The sequence below is a fragment of the Lactuca virosa genome, chromosome 7 (assembly GCF_052849685.1).
Source record: "Lactuca virosa cultivar CGN04683 chromosome 7, Lactuca_virosa_CGN04683_v6, whole genome shotgun sequence".
NCBI lineage: Eukaryota > Viridiplantae > Streptophyta > Magnoliopsida > Asterales > Asteraceae > Lactuca > Lactuca virosa.
In genome coordinates, this window is record NC_136432.1 from 38760722 (window position 1) to 38781385 (window position 20664).

The following is a 20664-nucleotide window of genomic DNA, read 5'->3' on the forward strand; positions in this document are numbered from 1 at the left end:
TTTGTTCGGCTAACTTAAACGAACGAATATAAACAAGTCATATTCGTGTTCATTCGGTTCGTTTACAACCCTATATTCGTTTGTTTAACTAAACGAACGAGAATTTATGTTCGTGTTTGTTAATTTATTAAATAATACACGAGCTTCAAGCCAACTAATCACTAATCACGAACAATTCTCTGAAGACTCTGCTGGTTGTTATTGCCTGTACGTACACCATAATTAAAAAAGAAAAAGAAAAGAAAGAAAAGTGAAATACTTCACTGAATCGTAGAATCCTACAATTAGCTCAATCCAATCACTCCAAAAGCATAAACGCAAAGGCAAGCATTCAGACGAACAACACACTCTCGTCTCTCTCTGTGATATCAATGGATGAAATTAAGCACAATTACATCGAAGTCGACGGGTTAAAGCTCCATGTAGCTGAAATTGGGTCTGAATCATCACCGGCGGTGGTTTTTCTTCACGGATTTCCGGAGATCTGGTACACATGGCGCCATCAAATGATTGCCGTCGCAAACGCCGGTTTCAGAGCAATTGCACCCGATTACAGAGGATACGGGCTATCCGACATCCCTGCAGAACCGGAGAAGACCTCATTAGTTGATTTGGTCAAAGATACTGCCTCGATCCTAAATTCTCTCGCCATTTCTAAGGTACATATATACATAAGTGTGCTAGTGTCTTCCAAGTTCCAATTGTAAATCATTGATTGCAGAGAAACAGAGGATACTGTGGAAATTCATTAATCCTAATGTTAAGAAATCGAATCCTAATTCCAAATCAGATGTCACTTTTAATTGCTTGAACTCGGTGAATTATGCAAATCGTGAATTATAAAAAATTACGTTTTAACTATCAAAATGAGGAATATATTCGAGCATTATGCAATACACTTGCAGTGATTTGGGGATGGGTTGCTACAGATTTTGCTCATTCATGACTCATAAGTTTCTGTTGCAGAAGTATTACTTCTTCCTCCCTCAAAAGCAATATTCATCTGCAGTTTTTCCTTTTTATCAAATCACCTTGAAATTTATAGGTGTTTGTGGTTGGTAAAGATTTTGGAGCAATGGTTGCCTACCCGTTCGCCCTTTTATACCCAGAGAAAGTTGCCGGAGTTATAACACTTGGTGTGCCATTCATGCGGCCTGGTGGTCCTAACCATCTTCAAACCCTCCCTGAAGGCTTCTACATCCGAAGATGGCAGGTACACACCACACTCTCTCTGGTTCTTGATAAAAACAAACATACATAAAAATACTTCTTTTTTGGAGCCTGAATGTTGGTTGATAACAATATGATCTGAATTTTGTTCAGGAATCTGGAAGAGCTGAAGCTGATTTTGGTCGTTTTGATGCTAAAACAGTGGTGAGAAACATCTACATTTTGTTCTCTAACAGTGAAATACCAATAGCCCCTGAAAACCAGGAGATTATGGATTTAGTGGATTCATCCACTCCTCTACCCTCTTGGTTCACTGAGGAGGATCTTGAAATATACGGGGATTTATATCACAAGTCTGGATTTCAAACCCCACTCCAAGTTCCTTACAGGTAATTTATGTTATGTAACCTATCATCTTAATCTGTAAATATGAATCACCCTGTTTCATGTTGTTAATATTGTTAATCTTTGTAGGTCATTCTCAGAGAAAATTAAATCTCCAAACCAAAATGTGATTGATCAAAAAGTGGAAGCTCCAGCTTTGTTTATAATGGGTGAAAAAGATTATGTTTTCAAGTTTCCTGGAATGGAGGAATATCTGAAGAGTGGTGAGGTCAAGAAATATGTACCAAATCTGGAAATCATATACTTGCCTGAAGGTTCTCATTTTGTTCATGAACAATTCCCTCACCAGGTCAATCAGATCCTACTCAATTTTCTCAATTCCAACAAATTTTAGTGATTCTGCTTCAATAATATAAAGATCTTGAGTTTAAACTTTAAATCCCACACTTGTTGTGGTCTAGATGTTATTATGAATGTATGTCATTCACACATGTGGACCATTTATATGTCACATTTATTTTACATAGACAAGCTATTAAATGGTAACGTGTGTTTTAGGTTGCAGATTGTTTATATTTGTAAAGTATTTAACTTGGTTGTTATTATAGGTACAAAGTTGCATGCCTTCTATTGTTTGATATAAATAGATATACATTATCTTTATCAGGTTGAGACAACTAAATAAAGTTATATTTGGTGCAATTTGTGGCACATAACTATATCTAGACAACTAAAGTTTGCTTATGTATATCATTCATTGACCTATTTAAATGTTCCTAAAATTAATGGTAACAACAATTGTGCTCAGAGTTGTGATTTGTGAAAGGTGATAAAGTTGAAAGGGTAATAAAACAAACATCTATTTTTTATGTTTTTTAATGGCAGGACACCATAAGGTTAAGTTTGTGGGATTTGAACATGAGAGGACTACATTTTACAGTGTTTAAATCTCGAAGTAATTACCATTATGCCACCATGACTTTTGTTTGTGACAAGATATCAAGATTTCATTCCAAGTATGGTCATGGTTACTTTTTTTTCTTTTGAAAATGACCACTTCGCCCTTAGACTAAAACCGAAAAAATTATATATTAAAGGAACCAAATTTGTAGTTTATTCATAAATTTAAAATGTATTTTAATTCATAAAAAATAGAATGATAAAACCTTTTTGTCTTGTTTTTAACCAAAATGTTGCATTTTGAGAAAATATTTACAAAATATCGATGGATTTGAACGTTGCTAATGCTCATTATCTAGTACTATTTAAGACTCTTTTTGAAATTATATATGATTCGTATAATTATACATCCATGTCAATTCAATAAGTATTTTCAAACAATTTCTTTTTGCTCTCCACATTTTACAAATTTCTTAGAATAACTCAATCATTTCTTCTTCAACTATAACTTTCAAAGAATATGTTCTCATGTTTTTATAATTTTACAAATTTGGAAGAATTTTTCATCACTTGTTCTATTGTTCTACGACTACAAGTTATAAATCCAAGACAATAAACCATTACTTATGTTACAACTATTACCATTTGAAAGGTGAATGATCCATTTTTTAATATGATTTAATGGACGATTTACGCACACATGAAATAACTATATAATAGAGATTCAATTTATTAGTGAATATATAAATAATAATATTATCAATATAACAATAAATAACTAAATAATATAATAATAAAACAAATAGTTATATTAATTTTAAAAAATAATAACTAAATAACTTAAACAACATGTAAAATATAAAAGTAATAAAACATTACACACATGTTATGGGTGTCAAAATCGGTAGATATGTTGTGCGATCAACGCCCGCCACTGTTGACTTTTTCTTGTTAAAATCGTCTTCAAGTTCACCAACGGAACTCGAGCAACCATGGATCAAATAGTCCACAAGTTCGTGGAAGTCAAAGGAGTGAAGCTCCACTTAGCCGAGATCGGAAGCCAGTCATCGCCGGTGGTGGTGTTCCTCCACGGTTTCCCGGAGATATGGTACAGTTGGCGCCACCAGATGGTTGCCGTCGCCAATGCCGGATATAGAGCTATTGCTCCCGATTGTCGAGGCTACGGACTGTCAGATCCACCTCCAGACACCGAGAAATTCGGATTCTCCGATCTCGTCGACGATCTTCTCGCAATCCTTGATTCCCTTGGAATTGACAAGGTACATCAATCAACTAATCAAATAAGTAGGTTATGAAATCGTACATACGTACATTCACTGCTTTTGGATTCCAGCAATTTCAATGACAGTTCCTTTTTTTTTTTTTTAGATTTCCATAATTGCTAAAGATGCCGGAACTAGACCTGCTAACCTGTTTACGCTGCGGTATCCTACAAGGGTAACCGGAGTCATATCACTTGGAATACCACATACGCCCTTCGGACCCCCTGCATTCCTCAAAGAGTTGCCGGAAGGTTTCTACATCAATAGATGGAGGGTATGTTATCATAAAACGATGTTCTAATAAGTATACATCCCAGAAGAGTTCTGGTGTTAAGCAACATTACTTTTTCTTTTAGGAATCAAGAAGAGCGGAAGCTGATTTTGGGCGTTTTGATGCAAAAACAGTTGTACGAAACATTTATATCTTGTTTTCCAGGACTGAAATTCCAATCGCCGATGAGAACCAAGAGATTATGGATATAGTTGGCCCATCGACACCTCTGCCGCCGTGGTTTACGGAGGAGGATCTTTCGGTCTACGGAGCTCTGTATGAGAAATCCGGTTTTCTTAATCCACTCAAAGTTCCCTACAGGTAATTAATTTCAGTCGATACAATTTTTAGCACCAAATTTCCTATTTATTTAATACATGGATTATTTATGAAGTTGAAAAATAATGACAAAATATTATCGGGTTGTGTTTTTACAGGTCAATGGATGAAGAATATGACATAGCAGACCCGGTAATCAAGAATCCGATGTTGCTGATTGTAGGGGAGAAAGACTATTTCTTTAAGTTTCCAGGAGTGGAAGGCTTTGTGAAGAGTGGAATGGTTAAACACTTTGCGACGAATTTGGAGATAGAATATGTGCCTGAAGGAAGCCATTTTGTTCAAGAACAGTTTCCCGACAAGATTAATCAACTAATTCTCGCATTCCTGCATAAACACAGTTCGTGATAATCATGTGGAGTCTTCAGATGCTAGATGTTTGAGTCCGTTTCGTAATTGCTTTATCTAAATAAATGTATGATTAAATATCAATGTCTCATGGAGTTATTGTTGGTTCATCAATCCAAGTATCATGTATCATGTTATGTTGATACGTTCCACTTTGATAATTATGGGGAATTTTTCAGAAAATCTCTTATATTTAACCTTTTATCTGAAAAGCCATTACCTTTTTTTCCAGAAAATTAATTCATTCATGTTTCTAAAAGGTTTCACAAAAGATTCATATTTAACAAACTTTTCAAAAACCATAATTTTTAAGAAAAAGAAACATTTTTTCCATAATGCAACGTTCTTTCTTACCATGACCATGGAAAAAGTTTGTTACTAAGGTTTATGTGTTGATTGTTATAGTCTTCAAAAATCTTTCACCCATTTTGTGCCATGTCACTTCCTCCTCCATTTTCACTTCATTTTTCAACCATGTTATACATTTCTTTCAGCAATGTACAAATCCTAATGTATGGTATACAAGTTGAAAAGAAGAGAAAGGAGAGAGACAACAGTAGAGAAGAGGGGAAGTGAGAGGAGAGTGACGGTGGAGTCTCAACCATTGGTTCGTTTTTTTTACTAAAACTGAAAGCAAACCAAAATTCGGTTTTTGACTTTAGAAAAAACAAACCTGTCGGTTTTTTAGTTTTGGTAGTTGGGAAAGTTGTTCAATATAAATGATTACATATGTCCAAATTGATAACAAAATTACAATTACAATATCGAAGGAAAAAACAACAAAGAAACGGCAGAAACATTATATGTAAACCTGGTTACCCAAGGCCTGTCTTGACAAAATTCTCTTAAAACAATTCTACCTATATACGTCTGTTTCCCAAGGTACAAAAGTTGGGAGCAATTTGTACTATTAGACTTGACTAACATTACCATAAATTCACCTGAAAGGAATGGTTCTTGAAGTTATATATATGATGCGGGAAAAGACTCTCAAATTTTCTCAAATTTGTGTATGACTAGCTTTTTATAAGCTTTTTTAAAATTTTCTAAATATACCTTTTAATTAATTATAGAAACAAATACTCTTAAATGTCCTTTTATGTAATTTTATATATTTCAACTACCTTTTCATCTACTTTACCAAACATCATTTTTTATCAGTTACTTTTTCAGCTATCAGCTAGCTTTTTCTTTAACAGCTACCTTTTCAGCTATCAACTAGACAGCTAGCTTTTCAGCTAGTACGTCAAACATAACCTAACTCTCAATTTGTAGTGATGTACCTAAAATCGCCACAAATTAAATGGAAATAAATACTTGTAATCCTACCTAATAAATAAAGAACTTCTTGTCACATGTTTTTTTCTTTTTTATTTGGACACATGACATTTTATAAGCATTTTTTAATGTATTTTCCACATGTTTATTTCTTATTTGATCCGGCAGATAATATATATATATATATATATATATATATATATATATATATATATATATATATATATATATATATATATGTATGTATATATATATATATAAAGGGACCATATTAACGGTTCAAGTTAACAATAAAGACGACCCGATTTAAAACGAGTCTAAAATGTGCATTCAAAAGTTTTTTCCTATTTGAAAAACTTTTTAACATAGGAAAAAAAAAAGACAGTTGTCTAAAAGTCACTCCAAATATTTATTATTTGAAAAAATTTCATTTATAAAAAAAATTATAAAATTATATTTTGGTGGTTTTAAAACATTAATTAACATTTCTTTCATTTATTTGTCAAATTTGATCTCTACATTAATTAGCACTATATTTATACTTCAATGATATTTAGATACTGTTTTTTTATTAGTTAACAATTGATTTAAGAAAAAAAATTGTATATACTCTATAAAAGAATTATTAAATTTAAAAGTAGTGTAAAAAAATTTAAACTTTAAAAATATTAAATATTATAAAACATTTCGGTTACATAATATTTTATCGTGTTGGTAGTTTTATAATTTTATATAGTTTGGAAAAAAATATACCAGACAATGACAAGTTATAAATTATATGAGGGAGTTTCCTTTGTTTGACATTGTAGTTGAAAAGTTAGTTCTTAACTAAAAAAAAACCTAATAAAAAATGATGTTCTGTAAAAAACTGTTGAAATATATAAAATAAAATAAAAAGAATTTAAAAGCTAGACGTGGTATGGGAGCCTAAAAATATATTTAACGTCTTGGTTCTAAAAAATGCGTCATAGCGCGCCTAAAAGCATGTTATGGTGTGAGACGTGGTGTAGCCGTTACGAGAACGTCCAAGTCGGTTTTAATAAGTGTGACGCCCAAATAACGTGTCAAGACGCCCCTTATCACGTGATGGCGCAAGTTTTTTTTCAAGACACGAACTTTTTTGTTTTTTCCTGATCGGACTTAAAATAATTGAGTTTTTGATAACTTTTTAATATTAAATATTAATATAACACTTCTAAAAACTTGACGTATTTGATAAAATTCAATAATTATGTGATTTATCTTTTTTAATCTATATAAAATTGTCACGGATTAAAAAACTTCATGGCTCGTTATGGTTTAACTTTGACCGACAAGCTCACGCCTCATGTTATTTAAAACTTTTTTTTAATATAGATAAAAGATAAATTAATTAAATTTAATAAAACTTTAAAAAAATTTAACCATTAAAAAATATATTTACTAAAATAGTTTATGAGATAAAAAGTTGATAGAAATGTTCAATTTTGAGGAACATGGAGGTTTTAGGTTACTTATGAAAATCATTACCCACGGCGGTTAGCGACTTAGTGGACGCCTGTTGACCTTGCTAAAGTCACTATTGAAGTTCACCAACAAAAAATCAAGCAACAATGGATCAGATAGTGCACAAGTTCGTGGAAGTCAACGGAGTGAAGCTTCACTTAGCCGAGATCGGAAACGAGTCGTCGCCAGTGGTGGTGTTCCTCCACGGTTTCCCAGAGATATGGTACAGTTGGCGCCACCAAATGATCGCCATCGCCAATGCCGGTTATAGAGCTATTGCACCCGATTGGCGAGGCTACGGACTATCAGATCCACCTCCCGATACCGAGAAATTTGTATTCTCCGATCTCGTCGACGATCTTCTCGCAATCCTTGATTCGCTCGGAATTGATAAGGTGCGTCAACTAATTAGTGCATCTAACAGTAGATTTTGAACTTGTAGACAACTTCATTGATTGATTTTTTTATTCCGACAGTTTATACATCTCATTGTTGCAATTTCCTGCAAATTTTGACTGCTGTGGTTTTTGGGGATGGAAGAAATTAACAATGAATGTCCAATTAAGTAATCTCGATTAAGGTTGACCGGAAGAACTAGCTTAAGAGCTCTAATTACATATAACTTTAGAGAGTTTTACTGTGTTATAACTATTTTGTGCTCGGTTTAGGTTATTGTTACAGACTTTTTGCTCAGATACTCCCATTGATAACAAATTCGATGACAGTTCCTTTGTTGTTGCATTCAGATTTTCTTAATCGCGAAAGACTTCGGGTTGAGACCAGCTTTTCTTTTTACACTGCAATACTCCACGAGGGTGACCGGAGTTATATCACTTGGAGCACCACATAGGCCCTTCAGACCCCCTACGTTCCTCAAACAGATGCCCGAAGGTTTCTATATCAATAGATGGAGGGTATGTAATGTGTTACAAAATGATCTTATTTGTCACTTCAAATTTCTGTTTCTTATGGTATCATCACTGGTGATGGAAACAATATTTTCTTTCTCGTAGGAACCAGGAAGAGCTGAAGCTGATTTTGGGCGTTTTGATGCAAAAACAGTGGTGCGAAACATATATATCTTGTTTTCCAGGAGTGAAATACCAATCGCCGATGAGAGCCAAGAGATTATGGATATAGTTGGTCCATCGACACCTCTACCGCCGTGGTTCACGGAGGAGGATCTTTCGGTCTATGGAGCTCTGTATGAGAAATCCGGATTTCTTAATCCACTCAAAGTTCCTTACAGGTAATTAAAAATTTAACACAATGTCCAAACTCCTAGAAAAATAGAAGTGTCAGGCAAAGTAAAGGTATAAAAAATTAACTAAAACATAAAAGTCGAAAGTTTTCAAAATCTGTTGCCAAACAAACCGTTTGTTTTTCAATGTCTAAAACATGTTTTATTTTTTTAAAAAATACATACATTATCTAGTTTTTTTAATTATATTTAATATATTAGTTTTTTTTTTTTAAATCAGGTCATTGGATGAAGTATACGACATAGCAGACGATGTAATCAAGAATCCCATGTTGTTGATAACAGGGGAGAAGGATTATTTTTTAAAGTTTCCAGGAATGAAAGATCTCATAAAGAGTGAAATGGTTAGAGAATTTGCAACAGATTTAGAAATAGAATATGTGCCTCAAGGAACCCATTTTCTTCAAGAACAATTTCCCGACAAGGTAAACCCGCTAATTCTCGGGTTCCTCCATAAACATATGTAACTGTCCCATGAGATTGCTTTATTTGAATAAATGTATCATCTGTTTATGTAATATAGCATTCGAATAAGAAAGTCCGTAACAGCAAGACAAATGTTTAATTTACTCGATATAATTTCAACAAAATTGTCCTAGTTTTGATAAGAATCATGTAAGGGGAGATAATAAGTTGTCCACTTCTACCCGAAGAGATAGTGTTTGCTTTCGCAAGTGACCCCAAGCATAAAAAAGAGAAGACAAGGATGTGAGTTTGTACTGATGGAGTGTATAAAAACGATATCTCGCAATGGAAAAAAGAGTTATTGACTAAAATGACAATAAAGGCTCGGATCATATTTGTAGGTAACCACCAACTTACTTGGATATAAGGGAGAGAAAAACACTACAACACAACACCACATATTTTTGTAATGTTCATAAACGATGTCTTTTGATGAAGACAATGGAGACAATGGCACAATGCAGAGGAAGATGATGATATAACATATATCATTGGCGGAGCTACTTTGTTGAGAGGGGTAGCACATGCAACCCCTCGTTTTCTCCCTACATTTGAAAAAAAAAATTTGATTTTTTTTTTAAATATATTATGCACCCGAGGACAAAAAAAATGCAACTACTAGCTCAAATAAATTAATCTATCTAATAAATGTAAGTCCATTTAGTAGCCCAATGTAATCAATTAGCCCAATATATAAATTAAGAAGGAGCCGGTGGAAACTTTGAAGCCATTGTGGTACGGCAAAACAAAAAAAAAAAAAAAACCTTATTATTGATTCTTTTACACCATGCTGCACCACATGTCGATTTTAAAATGTTACATTTTTTACTAGTTTGTTATATTTAATGAAAGTGTATTATTAAAAAAAATATCATATTATTTTTATCGGGAAATTTTTTATGTCATCCCTTGCAAAAGTTTCTACCTCTAATATATATGATTGATTATATCCAAGTAAGTTGACGAATGAATTTCAGTTTTGTATTGTTTCGTTGAATCACTAATAATCTAGTTGGTTTTGTATTAATACCCGAACTGAACTGGATCCGTATTGGTTTAATCGGTCCGGTTTTCGGTTTGTTCGGATCCGGTTTTGGCCCGAATAATATTCCTACTTAAAGATCCACACCTTTATATGGCCTGAAATAGGATATTTGAGAGTTTTTAGCGATATAATTTGACTGTATGTTTGCATGGTTGAACGGTACGTCGGGAACAATAGTCAATTAAGATCCTTCGGTCTAAATGGAGCTATGTACGAGTAATCAAGATTTTTTAATCCACTCAAAGTTACTTACAGGTAATTTAACACAAACTCGTTAAGCCATCTCCGATCTTAACAACAAAAAACACACAAATATGGTGGGTGATTTTTTATTTTTCTACCAAAGTCACACAAAAACATCAAATCAGAAAACATATTATCAATGTTTTAACAACTTATTTTTTATTATTAGACTGTTTAATTTAAAACTAAACAATTACACTATATAATTATTTACTCCTTTGTAAAATATTATATGTTATAAAATTTGCTGAAATAAAACGAGAAACGATTAATGTATTAGCAACAATTTTAAATATCGTTTTTAATATTTGATTCATTTTAAAGCGCTCGATATATATATTATTATCATGTATATAATTGCTTTTGAAATTTCCATCATAAAAAGATAATAAAAATGTTGGAGGGTTTGACTGAAAAATGGACGTTGTCCCATTGGAGACGCCATTAAAGATGGCAGCTTCTAACTAGTGAGATGTTAGCTGAAAACTGAAAACTAAAGCCTTAATTAAAAATGAGACATGTGTTGTTGCGACCATTATCGATGTGAATTACTTTGACGGAAAATATCTTAAACTTAATTGAACTCACGTACTTTGTGACCTTGATGAATTCCAACTTCTTGTGGATGACCATTCACAGTTGTAGCCTATGTGTTATATTTGTTAATGTATTTTTTGGAAAAACACTATATATGTAGTTGAAACATTATATATACTATTAAAATACGACATTGGGATAACTCGGCGTTCAAAAAAAATACAACAAAATGAAATATACAAACATCAAATCATGTCTTGGTGACATAATATAAATAGAGAGGGGAATAAATACACCTACAGAAGAAGTATTATCAAGGGTTGGCTTTGAAAGGAGCTTCCTTTACATTAAACAGCACCACCACAGTTCACTAAATAAAGTGTAGATTAACAAACTACAATATGCAAAAACACTTAAAAACTCAGTCTTAAATTCGACCCTTACAAGTATAACCCATGCATACAACACCACCAAGTTGGTGAAAACGCAGCTTACAAGAAAAAGAGGAAAATATTTTAAAAAAAAAAGACCCACGTAAAATGAATATTAGCAAAAAAAAAATGAAATAAAATAGAAGGAAAATATGTCAATGTGGTCAATAAGAAGACTATAACATGATCCTATTTGTTTTCCTCTTGAAGAGGAAGGTTGAAGCTGTACAAGATGTCCATCAATCAACATCTATAGTTCCTTCCCTACATGACTCAAATTACCTTTTCATAGCATCCTACATGATTCAATAACCTCAAGCACTGTTGAATGTGTCTCCTCTGAAATCATGTTCAACGACATGTGAAATTCCTAGCAAAAGAGAAGTGAAGTTAGTTCACAAGATCATATTTTTGTCCATTAAGGGTATTTTTGTCCATGAAATAGTTTTTGTTTTTGAGCTTCTTGGTTATAAGGGCAAAAATGGCATACCACAAATCTCTCCAAGACAGGCACAAGGACAGCCAGCTTGCGGTTTGGAAGACATTCAGCAATGGCGTTACGTATGCTTTTACTGTCACAAGTCAACAACAAGTGAGACAAAAAAGTCAATGCTATTTATTTAACAAAAATAACTCATAAAGTCAACCAACCTTTCCGTTGATAAAAAGGCAAGAAGAAGGGCCGAGTATGCTTCCACAATCATTTTCTCTGCTTCTTTCTCTCCCTCCAGAACAGGATCCTCAACATTCTGAACAAAAATCAACTCAAGGGCATCTTAGTCATTTAGCTAAAAGTCAGTTTCAAACAGATTTTAAAGTATTTTTGTCCACCTCATCTGCTTTAACTCAAGGGTATATTAGTATATATCAGCCACTCTAGCTGAATATCAACATTTCCATTTTGGAGAATATTTCAAGTATTATAATAGTCATTTAGCTAAAAGATTTTCTTTGATTCAAGGGTATTATGGTCATTTAGCTAAAAGCCAGAAACAAGAAACACAACTGCACTCACCAAATTCGATTGTCTTCCTTCTTCAGCTGCCTCACCGGCCCCTTGATTGGCCAAAAAGATGGAACAAATCAGTGGAATTACATCCGTAATTTCATTTTCTTGACCATTTAACCCAGGCATCGATATACTCGCAGCTGCAAGTCGTGATCTGCACAAACATGCAAGGGTATTTCAGACATTTTACCCACAATTACCCATATGGCTAAGAAAATGTTGCTATTATGTGAGTAAAGAAAAAAAAATGATTGAAATGAGGACCTGTTATGACCATCCTTCTCCACCAAATTAACAAGCAATCCAAGAATAGCAACAAGAAAATCCAATTCTTGATCAGTAAGTCGTCTATTTTTCTCCTCCTCCTCCTCCTCATCATCATCATCATCAACCTCAACAAGAATCGACTTGTCTCTTGGATCACTGAAAGTGGGCAAAAACGACCCGAATGATGGAAAATGACCCGCTATCAAACCACACAATGTCTCCAATCCTCCACACCCCGCAATTTGCTGACACCCCACAGAGTTGTCGTTTGTTAGATTCATCAAAACCTGCAAAAAAAAAACAAGGGTATTTTGGTCATTTAAATGCAAGAAATAGCGAAATCTACTTTCATTGATTTTTTTTTTATTTAAGGGTTAAAATAGAAAAGGAAATTTACCTTCACTGCAGTGAGAAGACAATCAGACAAAAGGATAAATTTTTCCTCATCATCCAGAGGTGAACAAGAAACTTGAGGTGAGTCATCACGTTCCACATTGCTGGATTCTTGCTGACTCACCACCATAAGATCTTCATCTCCTTCAACAGCTGAACCACTTTTCTGACTTTGAGACACGTTTTTCTTCCCAGACATTAAGTCCCATTTAGAAGGTTTATCTTCATCTTCAAAAAAGGCAAAAGGATCTTCTCCACCAAACCCAAACGGATCTTGGCTATCCTCAGATTCAATCATGATGGGCTTCGACTTTTTACCACTTGATGTAGAAGTCGAACCCGATTGTTTTTTATCTGGTTTTTGGTTTTTCTGGGATCTTGTAGAAATCTTTTGGGAAGGAAGATCCATACTGCAATTCTCTATGGAGGAACTGATATGTATGATTTCATTGCTGTCAACTGCAGATTAGAGAAACAAGTTCATACATGGGTATTTTGGTCATTTACTAAAAAGTTATTGGGGTCAAATGTCACAATAATGCAGAGTACCTTTGTCGTCAGCTACTGAAGGAAGATCAGATGTATGATCAGTGCCATTTGAGACACCAAGTTCGTTTTTAGCATCAGAATTAGAAGAAGAATTTTTTAGTAGAGAAACACCTGCAAATCAATGACAGAAGTAAAAGAAAAATGATTACAAGTTTACAACAATAATACCAAGCAAGATACAAAATGCGGTTTGTATGTATTAGTTTCATCAGTCAAGTGTCTAAATCGATAGAATGGTGCAAGTATGTTTTGTTTTTCTATATAAATGGATAAAAAATAAATAAGGAAAGAAAAACAAGATTTGATCGTTTGATATATAGAATAATAGATACCTGAAAGGATCTTAATGACGCTAAGAATAAGTTTTGTGAAAGAATGCTGATAACCCAAGTCTTCTTCTATATCAAGCAAATGTTTCTGTAATGTGAAAGAACATGAATTCCAATTAATTGTTTTCATAATTAAAGACTCGGGGAACATGTGCTATAAGAATTACCTGATTATCATTACTAAGAAATGTAGCATTTTCCATAATTTTCAAACACTTCAATAGAAGCATCGGGCTTTCTAGGTTAAGAATATTTTGTGATTCTGAATATCGTTCTAGCCATTTCTGCAAATAATTATGAGATCATAAAGCATTAGTCTTCTCTTATAATATGAAATACAAACAAAAATATTGCTCTCTCCAAATGTCCAAAATACCCTTCAATAATTATGAGATCCTGACTTTTCAACAATGGCATACAAGATCATACCTCCATTACACCATGACATTCCCTTATGATGTCAATTACAGCATCAAGTCCTCCATACTCTCTTAACTTTTCTTTGAAGTTGCCCCCCGATTTTCTAACAGTTCCAGTTGTCTCTGAAAGAATACAAACAAGCATATAAGAAGAAAAGAAATTATCGAGATAAATAGAAAATTACCATCCTATCCTTCGCTTTAATCAACTAATTCTTTTGCAAATACCTTCAAGAGAAATAGTTGACAAACAAGCTTTCTCCATGGTTAATAAAGCAATCCATTTTGGATTCAACTCGGCCCTTTTTGCATCACTATCACTTCCCTCTCTTGGCTTCAACTCTTTGCAATTCACAAGGACTTCTTGAACTTTGTTCAAAATAGAAGAAGATGAAGATTCTTCCCCCTTATTGTCATTAAAATTAGAAGCATCCTTGCTTAAGGCTACAAGTTTGCTACCAAGAGTAGTAACTTTACTTTTAGTAGCATGTGCTGTAACCGGTTTCAGTAGTTTTAACAAAAAGCGGATGGAACTAGGTGAATCCAAAAGGTATTCATCTTGACCCTGAAATGAAATAAAGATTAATTTGGTAAATTATGTTTTAGTGTTGATCCATAATGGATATAACTTAAGATAGTTAGATACCCACTATTGATGGAGGCCAACTTCTTGTTTTTGTGCTCGAATTATAGCATTGTATTTTCAATCTTTTTCTTATCCTTACATTTATACTTTGTAAAATCTTTATCTACCTATAGCAGTGAAAATTGCTTTGTATATAGATGGCATTGCTATAATCGGGTAGGTTTTTGATGTTATAGGATATATAGAACTAGGATGCTAAAATAAACAAATCAATGAAAGTAGATTGCTATTTCTTGTAATATGAAAAAAAAAAAAAAAAATGAAAGCATGATGCTATAATAAAAATAGATTGCTATTTCTAGCATTTAACCCAACCTATAAGGAAAGAAAATATATCATAAGTTATACACTAAATATATACAAAACAATTACAGGCTTAAGCTTAAGTTTTCTCTTGCTTTACTTTTACTTAGGGTGCATGTATTTATGTAAGAGGATGTTCAATGTTTATACACTAAATAAATATATTCAGATCAAAAGTTGCATCCCATTTTTAAGTTGAACCCCTAAAGAACCCAATACGGAGATTATGCACAACTTACAGAAAAGTTACTATATTGAAAATAAAAATGGCAATTCATTAACTCATTAAAAAAAGAGCATTATAAGCAGCTTACATCACTTGTCAAAACAAAAAATAAAGCCGCAGCAGCCAGGTTGCTAGGGGTATCGTCAAAATTGAGGCCCAATACAGCATCAATAATTGTTTTTGCAGTCCTGTAATCAAAATTACTAAAATGTTAATTACGCACTACAAGTACAACTTAACAAAAACATATATAATTTGAGAATCATCCAAGATTTGGCCTTAGTTGGATATATAAGCCATCAAGTATCAAATTTGCATAAATGTATCGTAATGTAAAGAATTTTTAAACTAAAACACAAACATCTGATTCTCAAATGGAGTTTCTTGATAAGAAAATATAATTAATTACCCATGGGTTCTCAAGAGCCTCCGCTGCTGTATAGTACCACAAACCATCAACAAAGACAACAAACTCGCACGACGAATCCTCACCGGCTGCCCTCTTCTCAACCCATCTAAAGCAAAATTCACTTCGTCATCATGCTCCATCATCTCTCCAAATTCTTGTGTCTCCATTAACGTAGTTGTTTCGGTCAACATCATCAATGGTTTCTTCGCTTTTTTGCCCTTATCTTTCCTCTTTTCGTTCGCTTCAGTTTTTGGTTTCTTCGATCTTGGAGGTAGAACAGCCAATTTACGCGAATCCTGGGACGAATCGAAATTATATGGGTCGGAATCAAAAGACCAAGGATTCTTGATGGATTCTTGAGATGGAAACGCGAAACTGAAAATATCGCCGTTACTGTTGTCTAATTCTTGAGGGCTATCTTGAGATAAAGAATCGTCGAATCCGTCTACGTCGTCGAAAGTTAAACTGTTACTGCTTCTGCTGTTACTGTTGCTGTTGCTGCTGGTCCGGCGACCGTAGGTCCTCACGATCATCTTTTCTATTTCAATTCGAAACTCTCATGTGAAATTAGGAAGGATAGAAAGGCTGTAAATTGGAATTTTGAGGAAAGTGAGATGTGGGTTTATTTGAATTTGGGTTTTTCTGTTGGATTTTTGAACGATTTGTTCGGAGAAGGGAAGATCCCCTCTGGGTATGAGCTAAATCCTCTCAATTTGGGAACTTTTGAAGGTTTACACGAAAGTTGTTCGTGGGTCGGCCCCTGATAGTTCTTGGGTCGGATCCTGACCGTCGGATAGTTTCGATAGTTTCTTGGTTACCGTTGATAGCCCACAAACATACTACCGGTCATAATTTGGTAACCGACCCGTTTCTAATCGGGTTGAAATTTGAAATATTTTAGGGTTTGAGGGTTTGTTCGATGAAAAAGTATTGAAGACTGAAAGAGTAGATAGACATAGACCGGTCATTGACTCATTGTATTTTGATGAAATTCGCTTGTTCAATTTTAATGGGGATGTCTTAATAAATTATTAATAATCTTTTTTCTGTCGTGAAATTTATCGTTTATATTAACTTAGATTAAAGTTGAACGAAAATTATATAATTAATATAATTATTAAAAAATAAAAATATCATCTATACAAACACTTCGCCAAATATAGAACAAAAACACAATAAAAGTTTTAACATATACTAATACAATCACATGTTAAAAATGAAAGCCCTCGTCTTTTGACTATCAAGACGATGATAATTGATAACTTTTAGTCTTGACAAAAAAAGGAACGGAGGGTTGTTTAGTCAAACCTTATAGAATATTTTTATGTTTTTTTTTCCTTAACATCCTAATTATCTTTCATGTCAATGCATTTTATGGCAGCAAGACACGTCTCTAACGTCACACCTTAGAGAACGTCATGTCTTAAGTTTTTAGAACCTAAAGATACTCACAAAAATAATCATTCAAATGTCCAAATACTCCTTTTTAGTCAACCATCGCGTTGCATTGTATTTGTGTGAATAATATGGTACATATTAATACTTCTGGTTTACTTTAATGTTACATCATGTAAATATAGTCTAATATGTCATCGCAAGTGAATGGCGTGGAACAACTTACAGCTTGGATCTTAAAATGATAAATCAAAACGTTGATAGTTGTTTTGTGAATATATCATCAATCTGATCGTTTGTGGAGATAAATTGTATTTGAAGATCTCCATATGCAACTTCTTATCAGACAAAATGAAAATCAATTTGAACATATTTTGTTCGTGCATAAAAAACACGATTAGCCTAGAGATACGTTGCACCAAGATTATGTAACACTCACAACTTTAGGGGCTTAAAATTTTAACCCTTAAGTGAATTTGAAATATATATATATATATATATATATATATATATATATATATATATATATATATATATATATATTAAAACTAGTTAAACTAAAAAATTAATGGATTTAAAAATCCAAAGTTACTTAATTTGAAAAAATAATAACTAATTAGTTAAATAATAATTTGGGTTGAAATCTCTAAAATTAAAAGTTAATGAATGAGCTTGGATAAATATGTGTAGTTAGAAAATGAATGTATTAGTTTTTTTGGAACGGTGGTTTTTTATTAAAATAAATATTAGTGAGGAGCTAGAAAAAAAATATATTACAAAGACTTAGAAGCTAAAATAGAGTTTTTTAATCACGAAACCCAAATAATTTTAGTACTTCTACTCCTATTCGAAATCCAAAAATACGAACAATCAACAACGTCATCAAAGTAAAGATTTCATAGGAGAAGTCGTCCCAAAAATGGTGAAATTTCTAAAATTCCAAATGCACCAAAACATTGTTATCACCACAGCATCCATCGAGAGAAACGGATAGAATCTGCCCAACTGATTCAATTCTTGGTAGAAACTGAATTAGAAAGTTGAACCCCCCACCAAACCGCAACCCGATGCCAAACGACCATAAGATCTGCGCATCTTATGAAAAGGTGATCAATCGTCTCTACCGTAGTTGAACACACTTGGCACAAATCTAAGGTAATATCCCTATGAGAAAGCCTCTATCTGGTCGGAATAATATTCCAAAAAAAAAACTCCATAAGAGAATATTACCCATAATTAGAATCCAATTATTCCATTGTGTCTCCAAAACTCCCATTCAGAACTAAGCGACTGTCTAAAAACATGCAGTTAATGATACTGATAACGTATCTGCAGGATCAAGTAACCAACCCAACCTGTCTGGAGCATCTCCCAACTGAACATCATGTATAGTATCCATTATAGTATCCCATTGAGTCTGCTCAATCCCCCCCCCCCACCCTTAGGGGGTAACATAAGGTGTCCAAATCTCACCCTTGATGTAACACCCGGTTTCCTGATCATATCGATTTAAGGCTTCGATGAGTCAAAGGAATGGTTTTTGGGTAAAACCATGACTCACGACGTGACCATAGAGAGGTCACGACGTGAGTAGTGATTAACGAAGAGTTTGATTTAAACTGAGCTCACGACGTGAGCATTAGGAGCTCACGACGTGAGCATTAGGAGCTCACGACATGAGATACGCTACAGCCCAAGCCCATGATCTTTTAGGGTTTTCTTTGTATTTAAACCCTATAAACTTCATTTTAGGGTTCCCAAACAACCTCCTTTGTCCCTAATCTCAATAAAACCCTAACCCTAGCCTCTCTTTGTGATTTTTAAGCTTTTAGTGGAGTTTTGGTGGTTTGAAGAGGAAGAGATCACCATGAAAGCACAGTTTCAGCTTGGAAGTTTCATTTGCAACCTATCGCTACTCTTATGGACCAGTGTGAGTAATCAAGGTCCAAACTTTATGTTTCCTTGTTGCTAGATATAAGGTTTTATACATGCTTAGCCATGGTTTAAGAGTTAAAGTGTTGGGACTCCATAAAGTTGGCGACTTTATAGGTCTACGGGGTCCCTTGGTACTTATATCTTATGGATCTGAAGTTTGGAGGATGTTTGAGTCCATGCTTGAGAACCTAACTCCTTTTTCTTCATAAATGACCTAGTTTGAGCTCAAGTCTTGTAGTGGACATACAAGACCTTAAAGCATCGAATTTTATGATCTTAGGAGTGGTAGGAAGCCTCCTGGAAAAGATGGACTGATGGATTAACGGATTAAGAGATTTTTAGATCAAAATAGCGTGCAGGCTCACTTCGTGAGCCATAGATGGTCACGCCGTGAGAGTCTGCTGACTGTTGACTTTCATTGACCGTTGACCGTTGAACTTTGACCAAGTTTGACTTTCATTCCGGTGAGTTTTCCTCATTGTACTTGTGGATCGAATGCACCAATGTCGGCCCACTAGGTTATGTATCTTGGTATAGAAGTTGTTGTTATGCAGTAGGGATCTGTAGATCTATATGATTATTTGTTTGCTGGTTATGTGTTTATCAGTTGTATATATTGACTTAGTGTGGTTGGGTTGAGGCAACACTGCTTTGTGCGGAAGCCAACAAACCTGGGAGCAAGCCAGACATAAGCTGTGGGTCGGAAAGGCAAGCCAGACTTATGTTGTATGCTCAAGAGGAATCCAGACATAAGTCGTGGGCCCGAAAGGTAAGCCATACTTATGTTGTGGGCTCGGGAGTAAGCTAAACATGAGTTGTGGGCCAGGAGGAAAGCCAGACTCATGTTGTGGACTCAAGGGTAATCTAGTCTGTTAGCTATGGACCCAATATGCATGTTGTTATATGTTTGTGTGACGGTACCTTGGGGAAACTCACTAAGCTTCGTGCTTACCGTTTCAGTTTATTGTTTCATGTACTTTAGATGATCGTGGCAAGCGAATGCGTGATCGTGCACATCCCTTGGATTTTATGTTATCGGATTTTGGGACACTCTGATTTGTGAATTCTATTTTGAGAACAATGTTTTGTAAACAAATGGTTTTGATTTGGATGGTATCTAAAAACAATGATTTTACTTGGTTTAAAATGAAAATTTTTATCGGGATTTGGGGATGTTACACTTGATCAAAACTATCTTTGACTGATAAGTGCTTGTGATTTTCCATAGGAAAAACCCTATGGAACACTGTAGCCAGAGACACATCACATGCCCACACATCATGCCAAATGGAAGAGATTTTGCCATCTCCCACCTGAATAGGACACTAAGCCTGAAGATCAAAATCTTGATATCTCAAAAATTTTAAAGAACGGATAATACCA

The 20664-nt window shown here is 34.0% G+C and overlaps 4 protein-coding genes across 4 annotated transcripts; 3 read left to right on the forward strand and 1 right to left on the reverse strand.

Moving 5' to 3' along the window:
- The first annotated feature begins 200 nt into the window (after positions 1-200).
- Positions 201-2079, forward strand: LOC145125855 (epoxide hydrolase 2-like). Its single transcript, XM_079061252.1, has 4 exons — positions 201-659; positions 1046-1213; positions 1324-1559; positions 1645-2079. The coding sequence occupies exons 1-4, from the start codon at positions 372-374 to the stop codon at positions 1907-1909; spliced, it is 957 nt and encodes a 318-aa protein (XP_078917378.1). The 5' UTR covers positions 201-371; the 3' UTR covers positions 1910-2079.
- A 1276-nt stretch (positions 2080-3355) lies between these two features.
- Positions 3356-4839, forward strand: LOC145125415 (epoxide hydrolase 1-like). The gene is made up of 4 exons (XM_079060875.1): positions 3356-3695; positions 3805-3972; positions 4055-4290; positions 4407-4839. The coding sequence occupies exons 1-4, from the start codon at positions 3408-3410 to the stop codon at positions 4654-4656; spliced, it is 942 nt and encodes a 313-aa protein (XP_078917001.1). The 5' UTR covers positions 3356-3407; the 3' UTR covers positions 4657-4839.
- A 2580-nt stretch (positions 4840-7419) lies between these two features.
- Positions 7420-9198, forward strand: LOC145123588 (epoxide hydrolase 3-like). The gene is made up of 4 exons (XM_079058797.1): positions 7420-7814; positions 8166-8333; positions 8433-8668; positions 8901-9198. The coding sequence occupies exons 1-4, from the start codon at positions 7527-7529 to the stop codon at positions 9145-9147; spliced, it is 939 nt and encodes a 312-aa protein (XP_078914923.1). The 5' UTR covers positions 7420-7526; the 3' UTR covers positions 9148-9198.
- Positions 9199-11278: 2080 nt separating this feature from the next.
- Positions 11279-16679, reverse strand: LOC145124181 (wings apart-like protein 1). Its single transcript, XM_079059428.1, has 13 exons — positions 15952-16679; positions 15631-15730; positions 14596-14932; positions 14378-14490; positions 14116-14232; positions 13952-14036; positions 13620-13730; positions 13075-13529; positions 12675-12964; positions 12417-12564; positions 12053-12150; positions 11892-11973; positions 11279-11771 (listed from the first exon to the last, which is right to left on the reverse strand). The coding sequence occupies exons 1-13, from the start codon at positions 16482-16484 to the stop codon at positions 11688-11690; spliced, it is 2553 nt and encodes an 850-aa protein (XP_078915554.1). The 5' UTR covers positions 16485-16679; the 3' UTR covers positions 11279-11687.
- Positions 16680-20664: the final 3985 nt, after the last annotated feature.